Below are 25,843 nucleotides of genomic sequence, written 5' to 3'. Positions count from 1 at the left end.
TTTTTTATATAAAAACATTTATTTACTGAACTATGTTGACTCGTTTATATGTTTATATTTACATTTATTTATATATGTATTGCCTATTTTTCAGGATTTATTTCACAGCCATATTTATTTATTTAACACTGACTTAAATGATGTACCATACAGCAGAACAGGAACCTGCTGAACACCAGTTTGAACTGAGTCATGCCAGTTTAAATGTAACACATGTAATGTATACTTGTAATCTTTTACTGTATAATAATATAAATTAAATTAAATGAAAACATTCAGCAGCTATCAGGGAGGTTGGCAGCTGCATGCTTTGCCCAGTTAATCCAGCCTTGATTGTAGTCATGTAATTCTTCCATGACATCCATGTAATTCAACCAAAGTAGCACCAGCCATCATTCAAGTATGTTGTACAATACATGATGATTCTCTGTTTCACTCAGACATCAGGTGTGAACCCTCCCTTCCCTCCATTGGACAATCACAGCCCTTTGGTCTGTCATTAGTCTTAGAATATGACTTGCAAAAGTAAAAGCTGTTCTGGGAGCACTGAAAAAAAGTCATTTGAGGTCTTACCCAATATAATAGATATAATCTACAGCAAGCCTTTCTTTCAATTAGCTGATCAAATACCTACCAGCCACAAAAATAAAAAAATAAATAAAAAAGCTATTAAAAAGATGAATTCTAGAAATAAATAAATACAATGCCAATTAAAAAAATGGCCAAACAAATATCCCTCTTGGGAAACCCAAATGAGACTTAAACCCTTGGCCCAGTAGGTTCCTGCTGAATCCATATCCATATTTGACATGTTCTCTATATGAAAGCCATAGGCTGTATACAACCAGGTGTCAGCTCCCTGTCCTGCATTTAGCTAACGTGGTTTAGTTCATTAACTTATTTACCAGACCCCCCACTATGATATGCCGCCCCCCCCCCCAAAAAAAAGGCAGATTCTGGCCAATATATACAGTACACAGTATATCCACTACACTACATTCGACTACACCACTGTATGTATTGATAAAGTTTGTCTGATGTGTGGCTGGTGGAGGCACAGCATCTAGGCTGTGTTGAGCAGAGCTGCTGCAGACCAGACTCGGGGATCAGCAGCAGCAGGATTCCTGGCCAGGACAGTCGTGAATGTGGTGGGAGGGGCGGACGGAGTGCAGCAGCGGCAGTCTGGGGTCCAACATCCTCTCTGCGAAGTCTCACTGACCCCCCACCCCCCTACTTCAAAACCCCTCAGAACCAAAATCTACTCCATGTGCTTTTTTTTTTAAACGGCCTTTCACATAGACCAAAAGCGGCAAGGCGAAGTGGAATCGAAGGGTACATCGAATTAGCAGCGTGGAGGCTGGTGTTGAAGTTTTTTCTCCTTCGCCCCGGTACAGTAAAGCAGGAAAATTGCTTGGTGTAGCTGTATTGGTGAGAAGGCTCGGGAGGAGGTCAAACTGCGGGAAATGATGACTGAAAAAGAAACGGCGACAGAGAAGATAATAACAGGTAAATACGCAATAATAGTAGCAAATAAGCTAATGTAGGGTCCAAACTGTTTTTTGTTTGTTTTGTAGTTTTCTAACAATGGTCATCCCTGATATGTGATAGCAATCATTGCGCTCGCGCACATAACGTTAACGTTACAGTATGCAGTTTGTGCTTCGGTGTGGTCGTTTGTCTGTGGGACGCGTTCACATGCACTCGGGTGGGATTTCTGATGTTGGTGAAGGTTGTTAACACAGAAAATGGTTGAATTACGGCGTTATTCAAAAAGTCTTTATGACACCTCCCCACCATGAGTGATGAAGCACGGACTTGGCTTCCCAAGGGCAGCCGCAGTATAGCATACAGGAGCCCGCCTACTGGCCGGCACAGGGCAGCACTCCTGGAAAACATGGCGATATTACACGGTTATTACTCTGCCGTGGGTTTTTCCGACTGCGAGGTTGAGCTCGGTGTTTCAGGGTGTTCCCAGTTTGCTGGAGAACAGATGCAGCTCAGTTTGGTTCTTCATAACGGTGCAGAGTTTGGTCACATGACCCGTCCCACCGGAGTTGTGACTCAATGCAGCAAAATAGTCTGCAGCAGCATGTCCTCAGGTAACGCAGTGTTCACCCCCCCCGCCCAGACTGGGCTGTGTGTGGGACCATGCTGGGTCTGGACCGGTCTGGACACAGTGTACTGAGGTGCGTTAAAAATCAGTGTCATACATGGTTTTACAAATCAAACATGTTTAGTCTGCTCGATGGATAGATGGAAGATACGTTTGCCCTAGATATCACTTTCTTCATTCTTCAGGCGAACTTCATTGGAATATCTCTCATTTTTTGCCTGAAAGCACACACGTATAGTAATTCATAATCCTTATCTAAGATCCATTGCAAATATTCATATCGTAAGATTCGGCAGGCACTCAATGCACCAAGCAGAGCGCCATTCTCACAAAGTATCGAGTTTAAAGTGCTGCCAGGGGATTCACTTAGTATCCTACGTATGCTGATAGTTTCAGTTTTTAGTCATTTGTATGACATCATACGTCTGTTTGAGGTTTAAGGAACAAGCTTTCAATTAGGAAAAAAGCAAATGGGGTAAGGTTGGTTTGAAGTTCTTTCCTCTGAAGACACATTTGAGGACTAACCTTTCTGGGGGCTTGGCAACGCTCCACTGTTATGTAATGGAACAGAATGAGAGAGAATGCACCCTGATGATGTCCTGCAGGGATCTGAGCTAAATACCAGACTTTTGTGTAACTGGAACTCCTAAAGCAAATGGTTGCTTGTGCTGTTGAAAGGTAAACGTTAATTGTGGGTTAATAAAGTCATGCTGGAAAGATGGCAGATAGGCTACCAGCTCTGGATTCTGTTGTCGGTAGGGCTGGGGATCGTTCAAAAAGATTCGGTAGCGGTACCAATACCGTGACTTTGATACCGGTTATTTTTCAGCTCCTACAACGTGAGTAGTGCATAATGTAGAGTCTCTACAGGCTCTATGATGTGTAACCTCAGACAGCCAATCACAGACATTATTAGATCTTGGTAGAAGCATGCTGATTGAAGATTTAAGATTTACTCCTTAGGTATTGAATGACGAGGCATTTTTCGATATTCAATACTAAGGAGGCAATTTGGTCTGTGCCTAAAAAGTATTGAATTCTGTACCCAGCCCTATTTGTCAGCCACAAGGACACGCTGTTACCTGGATGTTATTATCACTGAGTTGTGAAGGCAGGGCTTTATACATGGTGTAAGAGATTATCACACTGCAGATGCCATATGTGTGTATGTGTGATAAAATAAGTTGATTGTAGCACCCTATATAGTCTGAAGATAATTGGATGTTGCTTATTGGCTTTTTAAAACTAGTCTAAACTATAGATGAAGTTTTTTTCCCAAAATGTTATGTGGTTTGGTCCTGCCTCTGTCTGTTCTTCACCCCTCTTTTTTTAGAATGCAAACATAGTTTGTGTAACAATAAAAAGAAAGCCAAGGTAGTTTATGCCTTCTTAAGAGTTGAAACTCTTGCATGATGCAATTTCTTTGAGTGACTGGGATTATTCCCATGCAGCACGAATGCAGCATCACTCTGCCGATCCTCCACTGTAGCCAGACTCCCTGCAGTGACACCCAGCTGCATTGACTTGCATATAAATGACAACACTCACAGCCAGATGTCACATATGCCATTGGGTGTGACACTGAGCTTGACTGATCACATTAGGCTTAACATCTCTAAAGCCAGTATGGCTAAGTTTCCGTGTCTAATATCATTTACTTTGTTAGTGTTAGTGTTTGTCTTGTATTTTCACAGCAGCACTTGGAGGATAAAAGAGGCCCTGTGTTTATTATCCTTCATATTCATATGCTGGCTGAACTTTCTGTGGGCCAGTTCAGACTTAAGATAAGACAAGTAGCCTGTGTTTTTAGATGCCAAACATTCTAAAGAGAAGATGAGATAAGAAGCCTTTATTGTCATTATTACTGTAATGAATACAACGAAATTGCGAGTGCCCCTCCCAGCGGTGCGTCAAAGAAGCACACATCCTACTCTGACACGCAAGTTCAGGTATCAGAATCGGTATCGGGAAGCAAAAAAAGGTATCAAGGTCATTTTGTATTGGCTCACACAGTCCTGAGTCAGGTCTCCTGTAGGAGTATGGAGGCTTTAACTGTTTCATATCTCCTCCTTTACTGAGCTTATTTATTCTGTAAAAGAAAAGGAATGGTCTTAGTGCAGTGGCTGACTTGAACTCAACACATTCTGCAGTGGTCTCTTGGTAGAAATAATTGTCATGATTTCAGCTGAATAAAATGTTGCAGGACATACATTTCAGTGTCATGCAGAATTAATTCATTTAATGTATAATGCAGTGACTGTTTCTCAGTGCTTGTTGCCATAGTGATACAACTCCAACACCTTACTTCCAGGTTAATAAATGAAGATGACAGAAAAGTAAGAGAAATTATAATCACTTAATGACTCATGCAAAGAGATGTGACATTCCAGATGTTCATTTTATGATAATCAATGAGTTGGAGGTCAGAGTTAGATGTGACTCTGCTGAGTCGTGTCTTTTGACTTTCTACTAACTGCACTGAAGGCAGAGTCAAATTGCCATATCTGCTTTTTAGACAACTGTCCGGAGTGTCCAGTGACTAAGCATACAATTTGCTTTAGATAATAGCCGTCCAAGCCAAGGATAGCTGAGCTCCTAAATTCCTTAGTTTCCAAAGGTTGTCTCATTTCATCACTGGTCTCAGTACAGTGTAAGGTCTGGCTCTTAGCTGAGAAAGCATTTCCCCCTTAACGTCACTAGTCCCCAGATTATTGATAGGTCTTCTGATCCCTCTGGGCACTGCAGTAAAGAGCAGTGCAGCGAGAAAAACACAGCAAATTGACATCAATTGGAACACCACTCAGCTGATTACCTAGACCATAAAGAAGATTTCTCAACACGAGGTAATTATTGGCTAATCAAGCGTGTTATCCTGTGTGCTGGTTCAGTGTATCAGGCATTTAAAAAAATGGATTTACACACACTCAAATACAGCACTGCTGAAACTGCAGACTGTAAAAACTATGCATACTTTATTTCAAAAGCAAGGCAGAATGCTGGAGTATGTCAACATCAGGCCAGACAAGAACACCTCACTACAAGAGGAACTAAAGGAGATGTCTGATAGAAAAACACAGGAGGATGGGAGGAGGTGATGGGGTGGTAGGATAACTCAAATGTTCCCTTTCAGTTTTGGGCATGCTTGCTGAACAGTGGTCCAAGGTGTTCACCATGTAACAAGGGAATCTTGGGTTCAGTTTGATGTCCCATTTGTCATTGCATAATTACGTTTTTAACTTTAAAATGATACAGAAAAGTGCATTGATTTATGATATTATATACGTTTTTTGTGCCGAACATTCAGATTATCCCTGTAGAACAAATCCTTCCGTCACAGGTCACCCTGCATCCAAGATCTGGATGATGAGTTTGTTATTCCATGGCTCCTAACCAATTCATGTTCATGTTACCACTCAGTGCATTAAAAAGCTGGTTTGAATAATAGATCCATGAGGTTGGAGGCTTATCAGAAGATTAGCACTGCATAGAGGTTTATAATACTCTGAGACAGGATTTTACAGCTTAGGAAAGTTAACATGTTGACAATCGTTTTATTCATGTATCATGTTTGTCGTTCAGATTACAAAGTGGTCTACCAGGAACGTTTGCATGCATGTATTAGATCGGCCAATGCAGAGTGTTACGGACAAAGTTACTATGTGTTGCAGCAAACTTTGGTCTAGCTTCACTTTATTTACCAGATGGCCCTGTGCTTTATTTTGCCAGAGCCCTCTGAAGAACAGTCAAGATGATATTAGCACTATTAAAGCCATTAGTGGGGTGGAGATGGAGCCATGTTTCTTTCTAAGAATGTTGTAAATTGTGTTGCTGAAAAGTTCTATTTAGAAGATCCAAATTCTGAAGCAGACAGTGGATGTGGTTCTGTACATATTTAGTCGGGTGTCTGCATATTTGGACATGTTCCACATGTTCATTTGATGCACTTGTAGCGCAGTCAACTGAAAAGAGTTGAAGCTCTCAGCTGGATAGAAAACCAAAAGGTACTTCATTTACATAACTGTTTGGTAAATGAAGTGGCTTCTGCATGTTGTTGACATCTGTCTGTGAATTCTGTGGGGGGAAGGGGAGGGTGTCAGACAGGGGTTTTGTTGGTGGTGGGTGTTAAGGGGGTTGGGTGATTTAACACCCTAGTCATGACCTTCTCCAAGATCAGCTCATACCACCACTCACATCCTGTGGCACAGGGAGCTGGTGCAGCCCGGACGTATTCAGACAGTTTTCTTAAAGGTCCTGACACACCAACCAGACGGGCCAACCGTCGGCAGAAAAGCCAGTCAGACTGATCAGTCGGGTCCCCGAGGTCCAAAAAATGCCTCAGAACACACTGAGGCGACGCCGACTTGAGTGTACGCTCTGCGCGTGCGCGAAACATAGTACGTCTCCATAGCAACAGGCGGCGCTGCTCTGTATTGTTTCCATTAACAGTCTGATTGTTTCCCAGAAAATGAAAACCGGCAGCTGATTGGACGAACGTGTCACGTGGTTCTTTTTTCTCCGGAAATTCACAGCCAGACTGTCATGGCGGCTCGTTCAGAATACGATCTCATATTGGACTAAAATAGTTCACCGAAACGTGTTTCTGAAAACATTTTAAGTGAGAAATAGGCCGTGCAGTTTCTGAATCTGTCTTCATTTCAGATCAACAAAGGTCAGTTTAAAAGATTTTTGTCAGATTTTGAGAGGCTCATCCGCTCACCATTTCCGGGTGAGTCCCGACTGCCCTGTCTCTGACTGAACATGTCAGGTCGGCCCAAATGAATGCCGACGGCTCCTCGGACGGCCGACGGCACGGGACACACTGAACAGACTCGAGTCACCGACCTCACCAGACGGTCCGACGGCCGATTATCGGGCTGGTGTGTCTTCTCTCTTAGGCTCTGATTTGAAATTAAACAAAGGGGCCATCCACACGGAGACGCTTCGTTCGTTTGGGCCGATCGTCCAAACAAATCCTGTTAACACACTGCCTGAAAACGCACTTTTTTGAAACCTGGTCCCAGCGTGAAAAAAAATTGAAAACGGCTCCCTTTTGGCTTCATTTAGACGGCGAAACCACATACGTGCATATCGATGATGTCATCGCTACACCCCTCGACCTCTAACATTATGTAGCTAACGTTAAACATCGCTAAAGTAGCTAACGCTCCAGCAGGGACGTAACGTTAACGTTAGCTGCTATGGTTATCTGTTTATAATGTGGAAGTAGACAACTTATCAACCAGCTAGCTAATCTGTCTGCTTATCAACTCCTTGAACGGATTATAGTAACTTTTAGCACGGCTTACTGTAGAAAGGCTACCACAAGAAAAACGTTTTCTTGTCGGCCTTTATAAAATGAGCAGTGGTGAAAGTTATTATAGTCTATCATGTTATGATCGAGAGTGACTGAAGACTATGCTCTTCTTCTCCGTATTTGGTAAATTTCTGTAGCTGAAACAGCGCCACCTATAGGCCTGGAATATGAAGTGGCATGTTGAGTCTTTTACAAATGGATCCGTTTGGACGCACTTTTTTTTTGACACGGTTCCAAGGAAGACGGGGGGAAAAAAAGATTGTTTTGGTATGTGTGGACGTGGCCAAAGACTACGGCAACATGATTAATATTGCTTTTAAAGGGGTGGTTCAGAATTTTGGACATAGGACCTCAATTCCAAGTTAGCCAGTGTGTTATTTATCAGTGGAGACAGTTTTCAACACTTTTCATGCAGTCCTTCCAGTTGCAGAGTTAGCTGGTGCTAGGCTAGTGCAAGTCAACAGTATCTGCTAGCCTGCCACCAAAAACAGTCTTAGCCACTCCACAGTACACCAAAGACAAATAAATTATAACACCAGACTATCGATGGGAATGTCTGTGTTGATAGAATAATGTTAGAAATAAAACTACCCTTGCATCTCAATGATCGCATTACATTTTGAGGGACTAGTTTCTCAGCAGCGGAATTTTACTTTGCTCCGGTTAGTAGTACTGCACCAAGTAAACAGTAAACAGAGAAGCGCACTACAGTCGGGACACCTTGTAGTAGCCTAGTACATTAGTATTGAAGCATTGGATTGGACCACAACCAGTTTCCACCTGGTTTTAAAATCCGTCCTGAGTAACCACTTGTGATCAGATCTCACTTCCCCACTCTATATGCAAATAAACACATCATTTCCGTTTGCATTTAGGCGTATTGTATGTGTTTATAAATGTCAGTTGTTACTCTCACATTAGTATATATAGACGACGTTTCATCTACAGGATTGCTCCGGTGCCGCTGGAAGTTCTGCCAGATGTCCCACATTTTTGGCCAGATGTCCGTCCCCTTCCTCTGTCTTTGTGTTGGCGTTCTAACCTCTGGTGGATTTCGGGTTAGGGTTAGGGGCATTTCGGATTTTAACTGCTCCTCAGATCTCTGCAGGGTAAATCCAGACAGCTAGCTAGACTATCTGTCCAATCTGAGTTTTCTGTTGCACAACTAAAACTACTTTTGAACGTACACATGTTCCACCAAAACAAGTTCCTTCCTGAGGCTATTTAGCAGAGGCAGCGTGGCTCCATCCGGAGCTTAGCGCCGCCCAAGACGATTGTGATTGGTTTAAAGAAATGCCAATAAACCAGAGCACGTTTTTCTCCTATCCAGGAATGTTGTGTAGAGAGAGCTGCCTCCATGCTTTTCTTTGTGCCAATCCACAATACTCACCCACAATGCATTATGTCAAAATGTAATGAGCTATGAGAGGCTTTTGGTAACTTCATGGAAATTTGAGCATAAACTCATAAATACACATTTACATAAAAAAACACCATAACACCACCTATGCCACATGTGTCATACTCAAGGCTAGAGGTCGACTGATAGTGGATTTTAGCTAGGTTGGGCCGTATTTGCCGATAACCGATTAATTGACCGATAGTATTTATAACTTATACAGTTGACAAAATACATACATTGTTTCAAAAAAAGTCCAGACGCTTTTGCCAATAATCAAAATAATAATGTCATATTTATTGCTATTACACCCACAGTAATGCTACACAAGCATGTGTGTTGTCTAAAACAGTTCTCCTACATATTTGGAGTCATCCAGTGCAAAAATAAACAATGAGCATTATAATTCATATAAAGGACAAACTATTTACATTTCTTCAAAAAATGCCCAAATGTAGGCCTATGCCAAATCTCAAAACAGTGACGCCATTCTTCTCTGTAGGACGGTTTAGAACGGTAACAGACGATCCCTGGAGGGATCTATCTCTCCCACTATATACTCTTTGTTCTCGCTTGGATGCCCATATAAGGCGTAATGTGTGATGGACCTGCCTTCCCATTGGTTGAAAACATAAACAAAGGCATCATGGGAGATTCCCTTGTCGGTAGCACCTACTGTCTATGGGTAGCACGGAGTTAGCGGCAGAAATGACCGAAAACGTGATGAATTATGGACATCAAGTGGATAAATCTTGGATGTAACAGTTTGGATTTAATGCTCAACAACCCCGAAAAAAGGCCCAAGTTCCAGGCTGGATAGAACATCACCTGTAGAGGCTAGAAAGACACCAAAGACACCCCCGTGACGGCTAACTCCTTAGCTTTTAGCTGCAGCCATCAGTAAGTATCTATGTTTAACTGTTATTAAATGATCTAAATATGAATCAGAGGTGCCGTTTGGGATCGTGGACGATCCTTTAGGGTTCTGATTCTGACATTTGGGTCAGACTTTTTAGCGTTTATTTTTGTCAGTGTTTTAACCGCTTGAGGTAAGTTAGCCTACTACTAATGTTTAGCGTCATCTCAGCCTCGAAAGCAAACAAATATACTGTTGTGCTGTTCTTTCTCTACTAATGCAACATCTATTCAACAAATTAATATGTACTGTATAGATACCTTTTTGCTGTCGATGCTTTAAACGAGCATCTGATGTCAGCCTTCTACGCACAGCATGTGCTCTCCGTGCAGCGCGCAGTAACACGTGTCGAGAATAAACAACACGAGGCATCAGTGATAGTTTTTATTTTGCCTGTAGAGGCCGCTACTGTAACGCATGATGCCAGCGGACCCTTCTCAGCTCTCGCGTACTGTGTAATGAATGACAGCGCGCGCTTCTCAGCCGCTCCAGCAACGGACGCAACCAGGAAAAACTATCGGTATGGATTTTTGCCGATAACGATAGTTCCACCAATCAACTATCGGTGCCGATTAATCGGCAAAACCGATGAATCGGTCGACCTCTACTCAATGCCCTCGAAAAGAGCGACAAAAAAGCAACACATTTCTTAAAAAGCCACAAAAACGTCTGAGAAAGCCACAAAAAAGTCAGAAAAGGTACAAAAATATCAACAAAGCGACATGCAGTAATACAGTCAAAGGTATTTTACTTTTTCGATGTATGCATGTCATTAAACTCTACATGTCTGGCCCTGGGTGTGATTCTCATTTCCATTGGGGCCCTCAGTGAAGGTGAGTTTGACACCCCTGACCTGTATGCTTTCATATAAAAGATAATATGACATGATGGACTTAATCATTGCCCCGAGCTGACCAAAACAAAGCGCAACAGAATAATGATAATAATAATGCCGTGGTTCAGTTTGTTGAGGGGAAATGGGAACAGGCTGTTTTCAGCATTGTGTCATGTCTCAGACATGAGCCATCTGGGGGAGGAGATGGTGATCTGTGGAGGGAGGAACAGGATGGGGGAGGTACTACTCACAGGCCATCAGATAGGAGCTGGTAAAGAGGGAGGGAGGAAACGCCACTTATTTGTAAAACGAAAACAATGTTAATAAGTCTGTACTGTGGACAAATCTAAATATTTTCTCTGCACAAATTGTGGACAAGTCTCTCCTTCTGTGGATTCATTTAAACACTTTCTTATTACAAACTATACAAGTTTAGATCTTAAGATGTGCTCCATTAGCACCAAGAGTTCAAAAACAATATGCTGCGTCCTCAGTGAGATGGTAAATGGTTTCATATGTTGCTGTGGCATGTCAAGTATGTAAAGCAAGTGTTTGCTTCATAGTTTAAAAAAACAAAAACTAATTTGTGCATTCCCATTGCTGCTGTGAAGCTTTTCCACATGCCATTGATACATTTGTGATTTCTTGTGTCATTTCTTAAGCATGGGTTTGTTGAAAGTGGACAGTTTTTAGTTCCTAACTCCCCATTTTTTTTATGTCAGTAATGAATATTTTACTCTGATAAAGTGAAAGAAAAAAGTAGAGTCCAAATACTGTATTATTGCTCCCAAAAATACTTAGTAGACTGGAAAAGGCAACACTTCAACCTTACTGAGTCTTCATCAGGCTAATGACCGCCGTGACCAAGAGTAAGGTACTCAGGTTTCACCTTTAAGGTATTTGTGTAATCTCACAGATGTCTACTGTCCAGAATGAAAAAAGATTTGCCCGTGGCAAAAACAATAAGGCCAATAGTTTGGCAGATTTCCCCTGACAGCCATAGTTAGCCTGCAGAGTAGAAGATCAGAGTGGAGCGGCATAGTCTGTGGATTTATCAACATTTTAATCATTACAGACAGTAGATATCTATAGGATCACAACATACCTTTGAATATGGAAACCACTGCTGGATTCAGGTGAAAATGTTTATATTGTCCCCTAATATAAAAGCTATAATAAAAAGCTACGTGAGCGAATCACAGAGTAACCTACAGAGTGCTGAGGTCAGAAATGGGGCTGGAGTTCCTACGGGTCCGATAGATGTGTTGTCAAGTCAGTAAACTTCATTATCCCCGATTGGAGCAATTCTTTCTACAGCCAGCAGAGAATAAAAGACAGCAGTTCATACACATAACATAGATGTGTTGTGCTCTGTGCTGTACACTTAATCATGGCTTGGTCTTGACTCTATTGAATCTCTATTGAATCTATCCTGATAAACATTACATAGGGGTACTGAAATGTGGGCAAAAGATATCTGGACAGATCACCAGTCTATCTTAGAGCTAGAGGCTGACCCATAAATTAATATTTTTGACCAATATTAGCTTATCACAGATACTGTATATTGGTTTCAACATGTCAAGCCAAAAAGTTACAACAAATTGCAGTTCAGAAATGCCAAAGATATGTTTGTGGTAATTTAGAAACAGTTTGGTTCACCAGAGAGCATTTTTGAGTTTATTTTCCTACTGTGAAGTGTCCCGCTTATGTTATATACGTTTCAGCCAACAGATTTGTTCTCTCTCAAATATAGTTATTGGTATCGGCGAAAGGGTTGGACCACTCAGGGCTAACACTCTTGTAGACACACTATCTACAGCTAATTTAGAATATCCAGTCCCTCTGACCTACATTTCTTTGGGCTATGGGATCAAATCCATGCACAGGGAAAACATGCAGAATTTTTCAGCTTGCAGATTCTGTTCTGTATTAGAAAAAAAGCTAAATGCATCTCTAACTAATACACACCAATGTGAAGCAGATCAATGTAACCCTTTCACTTGAAATTGAGAAACATTCTCCCTGCCTGTGGCAGTCCTGCCTACAGCCCTGCCACTACAATACCTCTGCAGAATCGTTAGTTGATATCTGTTCATCTGCTGTTCACAGCACAGGACAGAACGGCAACCTGATGAGTTATTAGTGAGTATGAAGCAGAATTAAATAGTAAATGCTTTTTTTTTAGTTATCTGCTGCCTTTCAGCTTGGACAAATATGTAACCTTAAAATGGGAAGCTGCACTGCTTGGCTGTGAATACATCCTCACTGCTGAATAATTCATAGGCTGTTAAAATATGCACACACCCCAGGAAAAGCATGGCTGCAGAATCAGATCTGAAACATGAAGGTATGTGATACAATACCCCCCCCCGCCCTACCCTATCCCCAGTCCCACGCCTTCGCCGCTAAATGTGCAACTGTACATTTATGTTATGTTATGTTATGTGCAGCAGTGCAAATGTACTGTTTGCGTGCTTACGTGCTGAGGTGTTTTTTCGTGTTCCCAGACTGTTCTTATCTTTATGAGGATAGTCTGAGAGTTGCTTTTTTTCCCCTCTCCTCTCCTTCATGTCATGCTGTATCTGTCCCTGCTATGTTATGTTATGTATGTGATTATTATTATTATTCAGTCAACTAATAAGCAAAATACCAGTGCAGCAGTGCAAATGTACTGTTTGCGTGCTTTAAATGTGCAACTGTACATTTATGTTTGTCCCTGCGAGAGTTGTGTTGAATGTTTTAGATGCTAATACAGCTTATTATTATTATTATTATTATTATTATAATAAGAGAACACTGGACAAACCAATACCAAAAATCAGTGACAGTTAACCATACATGTGTGTTGGCAAAGACTACTGCAGATAATGACGTGTTGGCTTGGATGTCAGCACAATAGTGATCTATTTTTGTCTAGTTTGGGTTAAGAGAATTGTCTTCAGTAGGCCTAATCAGGGATTGTCGAGCAAATCTTTTGCTATTATCAGTTTTTCCATTTCAGATAGGCAGGAAGGAAAGCCATTGTTCAACAGAGAGTTTTAAAGCATTTCCTTAGAGTGTGACCAAAACGCTCTGCCCTCTCCAAGAACTCTCTCTGTCCTTCTGTCTGACGTTTCTGTGCATTGTTTTCTTTAAATGTCTTTGTTGTAATGAACAACGCACCACTTTGGGTCTTTTGAACATCTGTTTCACTAAAAGTAGCCCAACACTCTGTCTGGCTACTTTGATGTGGAAATGTGAAGTGAATATGAAGGTAGTTGGTATGCAGTGTTGGGAAGGATACTTTCAAAAAGTATTCCATTACAGAATACATGCCCAAAAATGTAATTCGTAACGTATTCCGTTACGTTACTCAATCTGAGTAATGTATTCTGAATACTTGGATTACTTCCACGTTGAATTGCATTTTATAAGTGTAGGAATGTGGCCATCACATACAGCTTTTAAACAGGCCTATTCTGGGGTGTGCTTCTGTTCCAACTGGCTGAACAAGCAGATAGATTTTTGTATTTGTAGTCACAAACTGCATACTACAAAAATTTAACCGCAGTCTAAGCTACCACGAGCTAATTTTAGCTAACGTTAGCTAGCATGTCAAATGGGGCTAGTCAGTCTTTCAACAGCTCTGGGGCTAGTAAATCAGTACGTAGGAGAATGTAAAGTACTTTAAGGGCCCTGACACACCAACCAGACGGGCCGACCGTCGGCAGAAAAGCCAGTCGGACTGATCAGTTGGGTCCCCGAGGTCCAAAAAATGCCTCAGAACACACTGAGGAGACGCCGACTTGAGCGTATGCTCTGCACGTGCGCGAAACGTAATACGTCTCCATAGCAGCAGCAGCAATATCAATATCAGTCAGCTGTATCAGTCTGATTATTTCCCAGAAAATGAAAACCGGCAGCTGATTGGACGAACGCGTCACATGGTTCTTTTTTCTCTGGAAATTCACAGCCAGACTGTCATGGCGGCTTGTTCAGAATACGATCTCATATTGGACTAAAATAGTTCACCGAAACGTGTTTCTGAAAACATTTTAAGAGAGAAATAGGCCATGCAGTTGCTGAATCTGTCTTCATTTCAGATTGACAAAGGTCAGTTTAAAAGATTTTTGTTTGAGCGGCTCATCTGCTCCCCATTTCCGGGTGAGTCCTGACTGCCCTGTCTCTGACTGAACATGTCGGGTCGGCCCAAATGAAGGCCGACGGCTCCTCGGACGGCGCGGGACACACAGAACAGACTCGAGTCACGGACCTCGCCAGACGGTCCGACGCCGGATTATCGGGCTGGTGTGTCTTCTCTCTAAGATGCTTCTCCAGGTTGGAGGTGGAGGAATTTGGACGCTGAAAGGAGTTTGGTTGCTGGCAAGCAGAGGCTGCACAGTTATAGTTCATTCTCCCTTCTCTTTCTTTAATGTGAAATGCTGTTTGAATTTCCAAGATAGAAACGCATTCCTGCCCTGGCTCTGTTGTGCCGGTTCCGGCTCCATCTCTACCTCTATCAGTGATCACGCAAATAGCTCATTTTTTCGTTTTCATATTGGTGCTTCTGGGAAATGCATGGAGTTGCGAGAGTGAATTAACTTGTGAAACAGAAGTATCGTCATGTAATCCATTGATTTCAACAATGTAACTGTATTCTAAATACCAACTATTTAAATTGTAACTGTAACGGAATACAGTTACTCATAATTTGTATTCTCAATACGTAACGGCGGTACATGTATTCCGTTACTCCCCAACACTGTTGGTATGAGAGAAAAAGAATGGTTCAAAAGTCTGATAGGCAGTCATGAATCAAACTATTGGTCTGTCTTAAAGGAGAATTCCGGTGGAGTTTAACCCGTAGCTCTGTTGTTTTTAAATGTGGAGTGCTGTCAGTAGTGAGAAAAACGAAACCAATCGGTGCTGCCTACACCGTGTTATCCTCCTGCTAGAGTTAGCACCCAGGAGGCTGAAACAGGGCAGGTTTTAAACGTGCTTTTAGCCTCTTAACATGTTCTAAATGTCATTACAAGAGCCTACCCATGTGAAGTGATTCCTTTTGAGTGAACACAGTGAATCTGACTGCAGTAGATGTGACAGAAAGGCATGAAAGGTGTGCTAATTTAGCTCTGTTTAGTTCTGGTGTTGAGACGGCAAGACGAATGCTTAGGGACCGTCTACAAACTACAACACCGAAAAGAGATACAACAATATTTATTCATTTATTGATTAAATAAGGTAGTGTCTCCAAACCAATTCAGTGCAAATACAGTAAGAGTTGCTTCACAATGTAGATTTATTAGAACAGTTACCTTTTATCCTTCCCCTAATATAAAAGCTATAATAAAAAGCTACGTGAGCGAATCACAGAGTAACCTACAGAGTGCTGAGGTCAGAAATGGGGCTGGAGTTCCTACAGGTCCGATAGATGTGTTGTCAAGTCAGTAAACTTCATTATCCCCGATTGGAGCAATTCTTTCTACAGCCAGCAGAGAATAAAAGACAGCAGTTCATACACATAACATAGATGTGTTGTGCTCTGTGCTGTACACTTAATCATGGCTTGGTCTTGACTCTATTGAATCTATTTTGACTAATAAGGGACTATACATATTCTATCCTGATAAACATTACATAGGGGTACTGAAATTTGGGTAAAAGATATCTAAGATAGAGACGGCAAGACAAATGCTTAGGGACCGTCTACAAACTACAACACCGAAAAGAGATACAACAATATTTATTCATTTATTGATTAAATAAGGTAGTGTCTCCAAACCAATTCAGTGCAAATACAGTAAGAGTTGCTTCACAATGTAGATTTATTAGAACAGTTACCTTTTATACAACAACACAATGATGTTCAACAATATCAGAATCTATTTTCTGTGCAGATAAGTGTTCACAGATATACAAACCTTGAAATGAAATAAAAGAATAAATACAAATTTGAATAATATTTCATATTACTTTCATCCTATTGCCTTTCATTACTTTTACATACACTTTTGATGATAAAAGGAAAGTCACTAGTAACATATGGGCCTAGAAAGTGGTTATATTGTCTAACTAAAAAACTAATAAATGAAAAGAGTGGGCTGTGAGTCCAGGCAGCCTAGGGACAGCATCCCTGATATATTTCAACTATGATTTCAACCCAGTACCATGACTGAACACCGCTGCGACCAAAAACCAGACTGGCCCACCCGGAATTCTCCCGGTGCTCCCGGTTAGCCAATCCGGGCCTCAATGTGTAAATAATGTTTAAGTGGGTAAAGGCAAATAATAGAACAGCTAGAACAGTCTTGTACGTTCAGAAAAATCACTTTACTGTAATGCAGCGTTCAAAACCAGGGAAAGACAACACTTCTAAGACGATATCTAGTCTCATATCATGATACAGATATAATATCGATATATTGCCTAGCCCCAGTGTGAGAAAATTTCGTTGGTATGGCACAGCACTTTCGGCATGGGTTTAAGTATCCTCGGGTGTTTCAGAGGCTTTATCTACCATGTCAACAATTAAGAATAAATGCATAAAAATGATTAGATGTAAGTATTGAGTATCTGCAAGCTCTTGGCAGCTTTATTCTAAAAAATATGTTGGTCATTCGTCCTCAAAAAACCATTTGTGCAGATCTGTGTGTAGATGTGACAGTGCATGCAGATTTGTCTGTGTGTGTAGTGGCTGCAGCTGTTGTCAGGCTGTTTCTCTGCACTGTGTCTGGGCTGATGGCCAAGTGGATGCAGTTAGGCGGGGACAGAGGAGTTTGTGTGTGTGTGTGTGTGTGTGTGTCTGTGTGTGTCTGAGTGTGTGTCTGTGTCGGGGGGGGGGGGGGAGAATCGCTCTCTGCATGGCATGAATGAATGAGACCTCACATGGGAAGAAGAAACAGCACATTCTCTTCCCAAACTCCTTTTGCCCTCGCCCTTATGAATGTGGCTCTTTGATGGTGTATTGTGTTGTGTTTGTGCCTCTCAGTTTGCTGCAGTGAATTTAATGAGGCTCTTCTTCTGCTATTGTAGGTAACAGTTGGTGCTTTGCTTTGTATCTGTCTCTGTGTTCATCACAGTCTTAGACACCACTGTCTTCTCAAACAGGCTTCCATTGTCTATCAAGATTACCCAAGATTCTCTGTGTCTTTATTAACAAGTTTATGCACATTTTATATATTTAACTAGACTAGTGCAGTGTCTGCTCAAATCATGCCTGTGCAGAACAAGCCGATTGCTTGGCCTGTGGTATTGCTGCTTGCTTTTGAGAACTGCTCATCTCATCACAGCTCATCATCTCGCTCTGCTCATCTTGTACTGAGCTTCCTTAGGTCCTGAGCAGTTCATGTGCACTGACATAGTTGCACCATATATCGAAGTCCCAGTGGTTCAAGGGAAAAAAACACCAAGAGCAGACATTTATCAAGGCATGTAGGCAACTACCAGGAGGCCCGAGGTAAAAGGGCCCCAAACAGCTATAGATTCATTATAATGTTTAGATATGAAAAGTATTAAAATTTTACTATTCTAACTCGTTGAAATACGACCCCCAAAAGCATTTAAAATAAATGCAAGCCAACTGTATACTATTGACTTTCTGCACGCGGAAGCGCCACGAATAGCCTGATCGCGAGTCCGCTTCATACCGGACGCGCATAGACACAGCTGAGAAGTCAGGACCAAAAATCACCATAAACCTGGATGTTTTATTTTGTAAAGTATCCAGCTGCACTGTGGCCTTCCCGTATGTGATTACCTGCCTTGATTGACACATTCGCTTGCGGCTCACGGAAGAAATAGAGGAGACGCCGAAACAATCGCTGCAGCATGTGGGCCGGCCGCTCCACGCCTGATCACAGCCGGTGTGGCCGGACAGATTGGACAACATGGCTGCCAAAATGAGAAAAGCTCTGCTTTGTGGCTATTTGCAGCGCTTCAGTGTTTCCGGCGTAATTCTACACAGTAAATACTGAAACCTTTCTCCTGGCAACCTAGCAGGAGGCTTTTATTGTGAAGCAGTTACAGGAAATGCAACAAATGTACAGTGCTTTGAATAAATACTGGTCTACACGATATGGACATATTTTAACGACAACCTCTTGCTGACATTTTTGAAACTACCTTCAAACTTGCACATTTTAATAAGATAAGATAAGATAGACGTTATTAATCCCACACTGGGGATATTCCTGTGCTACAGCAGCTCAAAAGAAAAATGTACAAAAAGGCTCAGAGCTGCTGCAACAGGCTACCACTCATGTGGTGCCATCTAATGGAAACATAGGCTACAGTAAATAATCAGATTAGATATTGAGAGGGGATAGTTGGCTTTGTCATTTAAGTTCTAAGGTGTACAATGGTTTTTACCGGACTGCTATCTATTCTGGTGGTGGGACGCCTGCTGTTTGGGTAATGGTTACTAAAATGTTGCTGGTGACTTACTTTCTCCCTTGGGTGCAGGCTAAAAGCATGTATTGGATTAGCTGCTCTTTTCATCAGGCAGACCCTTGGTAACGTGACCTTAGTCCAACAGATCAAAGGACGCAACAATGTCATCAGAAAACTGAAGACTGACCTTTACTGATGTGAGCCTTTTAAACTCCAAGGAACCTGTTTTCAGTTGTACTTAGACTGATTGATTTTTTTTAGTTAAGTGCCTGATCATTTTACTAACATGCTCTAGTGGCTCAGGCCTCTGAGCTAGTCGTTTGGGGAATAGATGGAATGCGAGGCAACAGGAAGTCAATGCTCCTGCTGAGAAGAGAGAAAATAAGAGTCTTCACATCCTTTTCAGCTGCACAGACAGTGCTGCAATATCAACATGAGTTCAGCAGGCTTTCAAAGGAATACAACATTTCCAGTTTAATTTGACTCATGCCTCTCCAATGTGTGGAACAGGGACCGGACCCGGGATGCCCTCATCTATGCTGCTAAGTGTAGGTTAGGTTAAGCAATGCTGTTATACAGTCAACTTGCAAGTATCAAATGTTGAGGATTAGACCATTTCAAATACTGCTATTATATTTTAGACATATTTGCCTTTACAAAATAGCAGAGAGACAGAGAAGAAACACAGGTAGATATGTATACTGCTGTCTTACGCAGTATGCAGTAGGTACTACATACTGCGTTCGTCTGTAGTATGTAGTTGGCGGTTCTGAATACAGCCACAGAAAAATAGAAATGCATTGCAAAAATAGCATATTGTCAGTATAACAGAGACCTCCCCCCACAAAATGTAACAAATCATGTTTTTAGGGTCTCATTAAAGGGTAACTTTGTTTTTCTTTTCATCCTGGACCCTATTTTCCTATGTTTTTGTGTCTAAGTGACTGCTGGGAACAACTATCTTTGACATTGGTCAGTATTTATGTTTATTTGGTTTACAGCTGACTGTTTTGTTGGTGTTTTGGTGCGTTGTCTTGAATATTATGGTTGTTATGACAAGTGGGGCGGAGGGGGTGTTCATGTTGTGAGCTCAACGCATTCTCATGAACAGGTTCGTATGATATTGTACAAAAAGTTATGCACACTAAAACCTACAAAAACTAGGAGACCCCTCGATGGTCACGTGACATCGGCTACAGAGCTCTGTGCTACAGAGCGGCAGTCGCTAGCTGTTTAAGGGGACGACAAGTAGCGACGGTGCGTGACACACAGCGAAAACTAGCTCACCACCTGGACCGATGGCCGACTTGTTTGTCAGCACCTTTACCCAGACATAAAAGGGTAAATGCTCGATCGGATCCGCTAGATGTGTCGACGTCAAAGACATGCCTAGTGGCCCGCCTTATTCTGCCTCTGATTGGCTTAATCTGGTATTCGTACCTTCGCCCCAACCAATCCCCTCTCCCCATGTCTAATCCTAACTAGGTTGACCATTCTAGCAGATCCAATTTAGGATCTACCACAAAAAAGACAGGTTTGACTTCCCAACAAATTAGAGAAGAACGAAGCAGGGACCAAATTTATTCTACTATATTTTTGTGGATTGTTCAATAATTTTAAGGTTTTACAGCTTTAAACAAGTGGCTGTACACACTATTGATTGGTATGACTTTATCTCCCATTCCTTTTTGTATTGAATTAAAAGTAGGATTGAAAGACTCAAAGTAGTAGATAAGCAGTTCCCTTACAATGCACAGCTGCCTGTTCAGAAACTCTGTAATGACATGTCTTTTTCCATGGAGGTAAACATATTGAGCTAGCACAATTACAAAGAACGCCTCAGCCAAACTTCAGTAATACAGCACTTGAGATATTATTCACTACAAGAGCAATCACTTTACTTCTTTAATCGGGATTTTATTTTTATGGCAATTGTTGGGAATAAAAACTCAAGGTTGTAGAGGTGGTTTTGGGAGTGGGCTGCTGGATGGTGGCTAGATGGATTGTAGCCACAGGTGGTCTGTAATTCTGCACCGTAATTGCCTGACAAAGTGTATTATGGGTCTTCAGACCACTCATCCACTCCGTAGGGGGGTGGACAAGAGAAAAGGGTGAGCGAGGTGGAAAAATAGGATGGATAACGTGCTGTCCCGTCGTGAGACGATTCTGCCAGACACTTACAATACGTCGAGGGAGTATTATTATTGTGTGCGTTCAAAGAACACTTTCTGTGAAGGCTATTAAGCCAGACTAATGAAAATGATGGTAGCAAATGGGGATAGAATCTACAATTCAATTGAAATGTCATTGTGTTTTAAAGACCGGTGCAAAGGATGTTTTCTGCTTTTTGAATGGAGTAAATGTTGTCAGTCTGCAGCTCTGCACCAGGAAATGAGCTTTCACTTCTCAGACATTTACAGCCTGAGACTTTCCAGATTTCCAGCTCCCCAGCTGGGCCGAGCCTCTGTGTTTCTGGGCCTCCTCAGTCACCATGACTGTTTGATGGAAAAGGCTCCTGGCAGCTACAGGGATTAAACCAAAAACATTTTAGCCAATTTACCAATCAGCCTTGATAGCAACTTGTTTGGCTCTGTTTCATTCACATTTCTACTAAGTGTGTTTATAGCATTGTGCTCAAAGTCATGAGCTGATTTCAGTCACTGCTTTAGCTAAATTGTTCCTGGTAAGCTGGAAATGATAATTATGCTATTTGAATTAGGGTACCACTAAATAGCTGTTCTGATAGGACCGACAGTTCAGGAGTTGATCCTCTGTTCTCCAGGAGGATTAAGGTGACACCAGATCACCTCAAAGGTTAAATTACTCCAGTCACTCTGGACTAGAGCTGGAATGATTCGTCAATTCATTTATCAATGGATCAACAGAAACTACAACTATTTATGACAATTGATTCAGTCATTTAAAAAAAAAAAAAAGAATGGCAGTATTCACTGGTTTCAGTTTCTCAGAAAAGATGATTTGCTGCTGTCATATATGATAGCAAATATATGAATATCTTGGGGTTTGGGATTCATGGTCCAGTCAAAAAAGGAATTTAAAGAAAAATGATGAGGCCTTTCCACTATTTTTTGACATTTTGTGAGCAAAACCATTAATTAAAAAAATCAAGAGAATAATCAGATTAATTGACAATGAAAATAAACACACACACACACACACACACACACACACACAGGGATGCTCTCCATTTAAAAAGAACATCTGATTTTGTGAACACGTAATTGACTAGTCATCGACATAAAAGGACCCATACTTTTTCGAACATAAGTTCCAGAAGGAAATATTGTCTTATCATAGTATAGTATAAGTAAGCATCCAAATAAATAACGTGAATAATGGAACATGCAAGATGAAAAAGGTACAGTGTGTGATTGTGACATGAATATCTTTCTGTCTTTCTCTACAGATGCGATGGCTAATCCTTCTCCAGCAAAGAGCATGGGAGACCCTGGAATCACCCCGCTGTCTCCTTCACATACTCAGGTGGCTTAATTCTCTTATGGACTCATTTCTGGACCTACTGTTACTCTGTATCCCCTGTGCAGTGTTTTCATCTTAAACTCTGACCCTCTCTCACTGTGTGTTCTCACTTTAGCAAAGTTAACTGGGACATTTTGGTTGCCTAAAAATGTCCTGTTCAGCGTTCTACCAGAGCCCGTCTACGGAGAGCCTGTTCACTCCCTATTCAGCCCCATTGTACCAAATTTGGTTGCAGTACCAGAGTACCACTGGGGGTGATCGCGGTCCAGTGCAAAATTAATGGGACTCTATGGAGCTAGACGGCTAAATTTGTCTCTTTTGCCTGATTGCCGTTGAGAAATCTCAGATTTGATTGTAGTTTTTGCAAGTTCAACATGGATTATAGGGTGAAAGTTGAATGAACGAGTAAGATCCCGCTTGACGGCATCCGAAGCAGAACCAGAATGTTAGAGTGAATATTTCAGCGTGGTCTTTAAAACATTAGCAAACCTCATTCTAGCATGTGTATAGACAGGGAGAGTCTAACCTGTCAGCTGTGTTGTATTAACAGGGAGAGTCTAACCTGTCAGCTGTGTTGTATTAACAGGGAGAGTCTAACCTGTCAGCTGTGTTGTATTAACAGGGAGAGTCTAACCTGTCAGCTGTGTAGTATTAACAGGGAGAGTCTAACCTGTCAGCTGTGTTGTATTAACAGGGAGAGTCTAACCTGTCAGCTGTGTAGTATTAACAGGGAGAGTCTAACCTGTCAGCTGTGTAGTATTAACAGGGAGAGTCTAACCTGTCAGCTGTGTAGTATTAACAGGGAGAGTCTAACCTGTCAGCTGTGTAGTATTAACAGAGAGAGTCTAACCTGTCAGCTGTGTAGTATTAACAGAGAGAGTCTAACCTGTCAGCTGTGTAGTATTAACAGGGAGAGTCTAACCTGTCAGCTGTGTTGTCGATGCCTCAAGAGAAAAAAGGAAGCGACTCAGAGCTTGCCGTAAAGCAGTATCTTTGGCCGTATATGGGTATGACGTCATTGACATTTTAAAAGGCTTTTTAGAACAAAAAAGCCACTTTAAAAAATCTAACACCCAGCAGTGTGTATTTTCTTAGCCTCCCCTTTCGAATGCAACATCCAAATTACTAGACAAAAAATGATATCCTGAGAAAAGTGGATTTTGAGGGGTATAGCTCCATAGAGTCCCATTCATTCTGCACTCGCCTGTGAGCGCCCTCATAGGAACCTGAGTGGAACTGCAACCAGTTCAGAAGCCGGAAGTAACAAGAGAGTGGAACTTCTTCCCTTATTAGAAATTCTCTGGTTCTACCAACCAAGCTAGCTAGCTACAACTAGCGTTGGTTAGCTGGTAACTTGAGGGAAAGCTTGAACTTTCTGTCGTAAATGCTGATGTATGGCGCCAGTAGCTGTAGCTGTAGAGGTCAGTGTTCCATCACAAATGCAAGACCCTTTACAGCCCTACAGTAGTCTCTCAGCACAGGTTTCTCACAGTCTTCTTTTATTTGAATCTGTTCATCTTTTGACAAAACATTTTGTTTACAACTACAATGTCTAATCTATTCCATAACAATATTAGAGGAGCACAGCATGAGGGCCAGATGGGGTCACTGCAGCAACAAACCATGATAGGACACAGGCCACCAAATACAGAACCAGGGACTCTAGACATGCAGGAATGAGTTGTAAATATGTTAGTGCTGCTGCATGTGTTCATGTCCGTGTTAAGAAGTGATGCTACTTTTGTTATTTTGAAATGTTTGATGTTATTGATCTGGATCAATTGTTGTTCTTCAGTGATTGCTTTTAAAATGTTGCTGTTGATGGCTGCATTTGTTACAGCCTAAATGTGTGTGTGTGTGTGTGTGTGTGTGTGTGTAACTTTTTTGTGGTAGACAATCAATCAGCTTGTCTCATCATATGTCATTGTCACATGTCCTAACATTCTCGTGACAAATGCAGTTGTCACAGACCCAGCATAGCGCATAGTGTTTATAACCTGCAGTATTCATAATGTGTTGTATTTGTTGCAGTCTTGTATAGTATCTGAGTTTTTTTGTCCTATTATATTTGAATTTATTTACTTTTTTACTTGACTCAAAAAGCCTGCACAAGAATTCCTCTGTGCCTGGACTGTTTGGTGTATGCACAAATGGCAAATAAAAATCTTGAATCTTGACTCTAACCCTGTCAAACTCTATATCTTCTCTCTGTACAGCAAAACGACACAGACCAGGTCCCGTCAGGGCCGTCCTTCGTGGTGGTGGTTGCCATTGACTTTGGCACCACGTCCAGCGGTTATGCTTACGCCTTCACTAAGGAGCCAGAGTGCATTCACACTATGAGGTAGGCCAGCACTGCAATGCAGACACTCACAGACAAGGAGTGTGGGGATGGGCCGGAGCTGCAGCAACATATGGACTTTGCTGATAGTAGTCTATCTTGTCTGAATACAATTAAGAAAAATGATAATAGTTTGCAACTGAAATTACTTTTTTGCATTGCTTTTTTTTAATGGACTGGTCATATCAACAGATTTTAAAAGGCCCTAAAAAAGGCATTTTCTCAATCAGCTTCTGACTGTGAAGGACTGGAGTCCGACATGAACACATACAGTAACTTTCTGCCAGAGTTAGATCCATTTTGTTTTATTTCATTTCTGTATTCTTTTATTTTTTTGGCACTGGGCTTTGCACTAGATGAATTTGAGTTGCTACAGTTGACTACTGAATGTCTACTCTCCTCCTGATGAAGTAATTCAATTCAATTCAATTTTATTTATAGTGTCAAATCATAACAAGAGTTATCTCAAGACACTTTACAGACCAGGCCTGTACTACGAAGCAAGATTTGGCGTTACCGAGGTAACTTCAGGTTCAACCTAGGGTTTTGTGGATCACGACGGTGGATCACTTGTTACCGTGTTACATCGCCGTGGTAACTTAAGCTGAACACCTAACCTGCTCGGGAGCATTATGGTATGTTGGAGATTAGAGATCAACCGGTGTTAAAGCTCCACCTACTGACCAATCAATACTCGATTGATAACGGCGTCACCGTTCTTAGAAGAGAAGTGGAGCTAGGTGCGTTAAAACATTTAGAGAGCGACAACCCCGTTAACATTCCCTGATGGTATCTTTCAGCGGAGTGAATTACAGACTATTTGTCGGCTTGTTGAGCCGTGTGTTACCAATGCCACACATCAGTTTGAATTATGTCTTTATATTTTTTATTTGCTCTCACGATGGCTTACCACTGCCAGGGTTGAGACTGAAATAATAGGCTAAAGCAACGACAGTTTATGGAAAGGACAAGTGTAATTATGATCAGATCTTGGTCCTGACTGATGGAGAAGTGATATTGATAAGCGTCGTGGTTCGAGGTGGAGGTACCGTGG

At 41.6% G+C, this 25,843-nt stretch overlaps 1 protein-coding gene across 4 annotated transcripts in view; it reads left to right on the top strand.

Annotated features, from left to right (window-relative positions):
- Positions 1–1,114: 1,114 nt before the first annotated feature.
- Positions 1,115–25,843, top strand: part of hspa12a (heat shock protein 12A) — a 55,424-nt gene continuing 30,695 nt past the window's right edge. For all 4 annotated transcript variants that reach the window (XM_031300405.2, XM_036002855.1, XM_031300403.2 and 1 more), the window contains exons 1-3: positions 1,115–1,506; positions 22,375–22,451; positions 24,665–24,792. In XM_031300405.2, the coding sequence (XP_031156265.1) occupies positions 1,464–1,506; positions 22,375–22,451; positions 24,665–24,792 (248 nt within the window). In that variant the 5' untranslated portion in view covers positions 1,115–1,463. The remainder of the gene's footprint in view (positions 1,507–22,374; positions 22,452–24,664; positions 24,793–25,843) is intronic.

The sequence above is a fragment of the Sander lucioperca genome, chromosome 7 (genome assembly GCF_008315115.2).
Source record: "Sander lucioperca isolate FBNREF2018 chromosome 7, SLUC_FBN_1.2, whole genome shotgun sequence".
NCBI classification, from domain to species: Eukaryota; Metazoa; Chordata; class Actinopteri; order Perciformes; family Percidae; genus Sander; species Sander lucioperca.
Note: the sequence above shows the minus strand (reverse complement) of the source record. Positions and strands in the feature narration are given on the sequence as shown.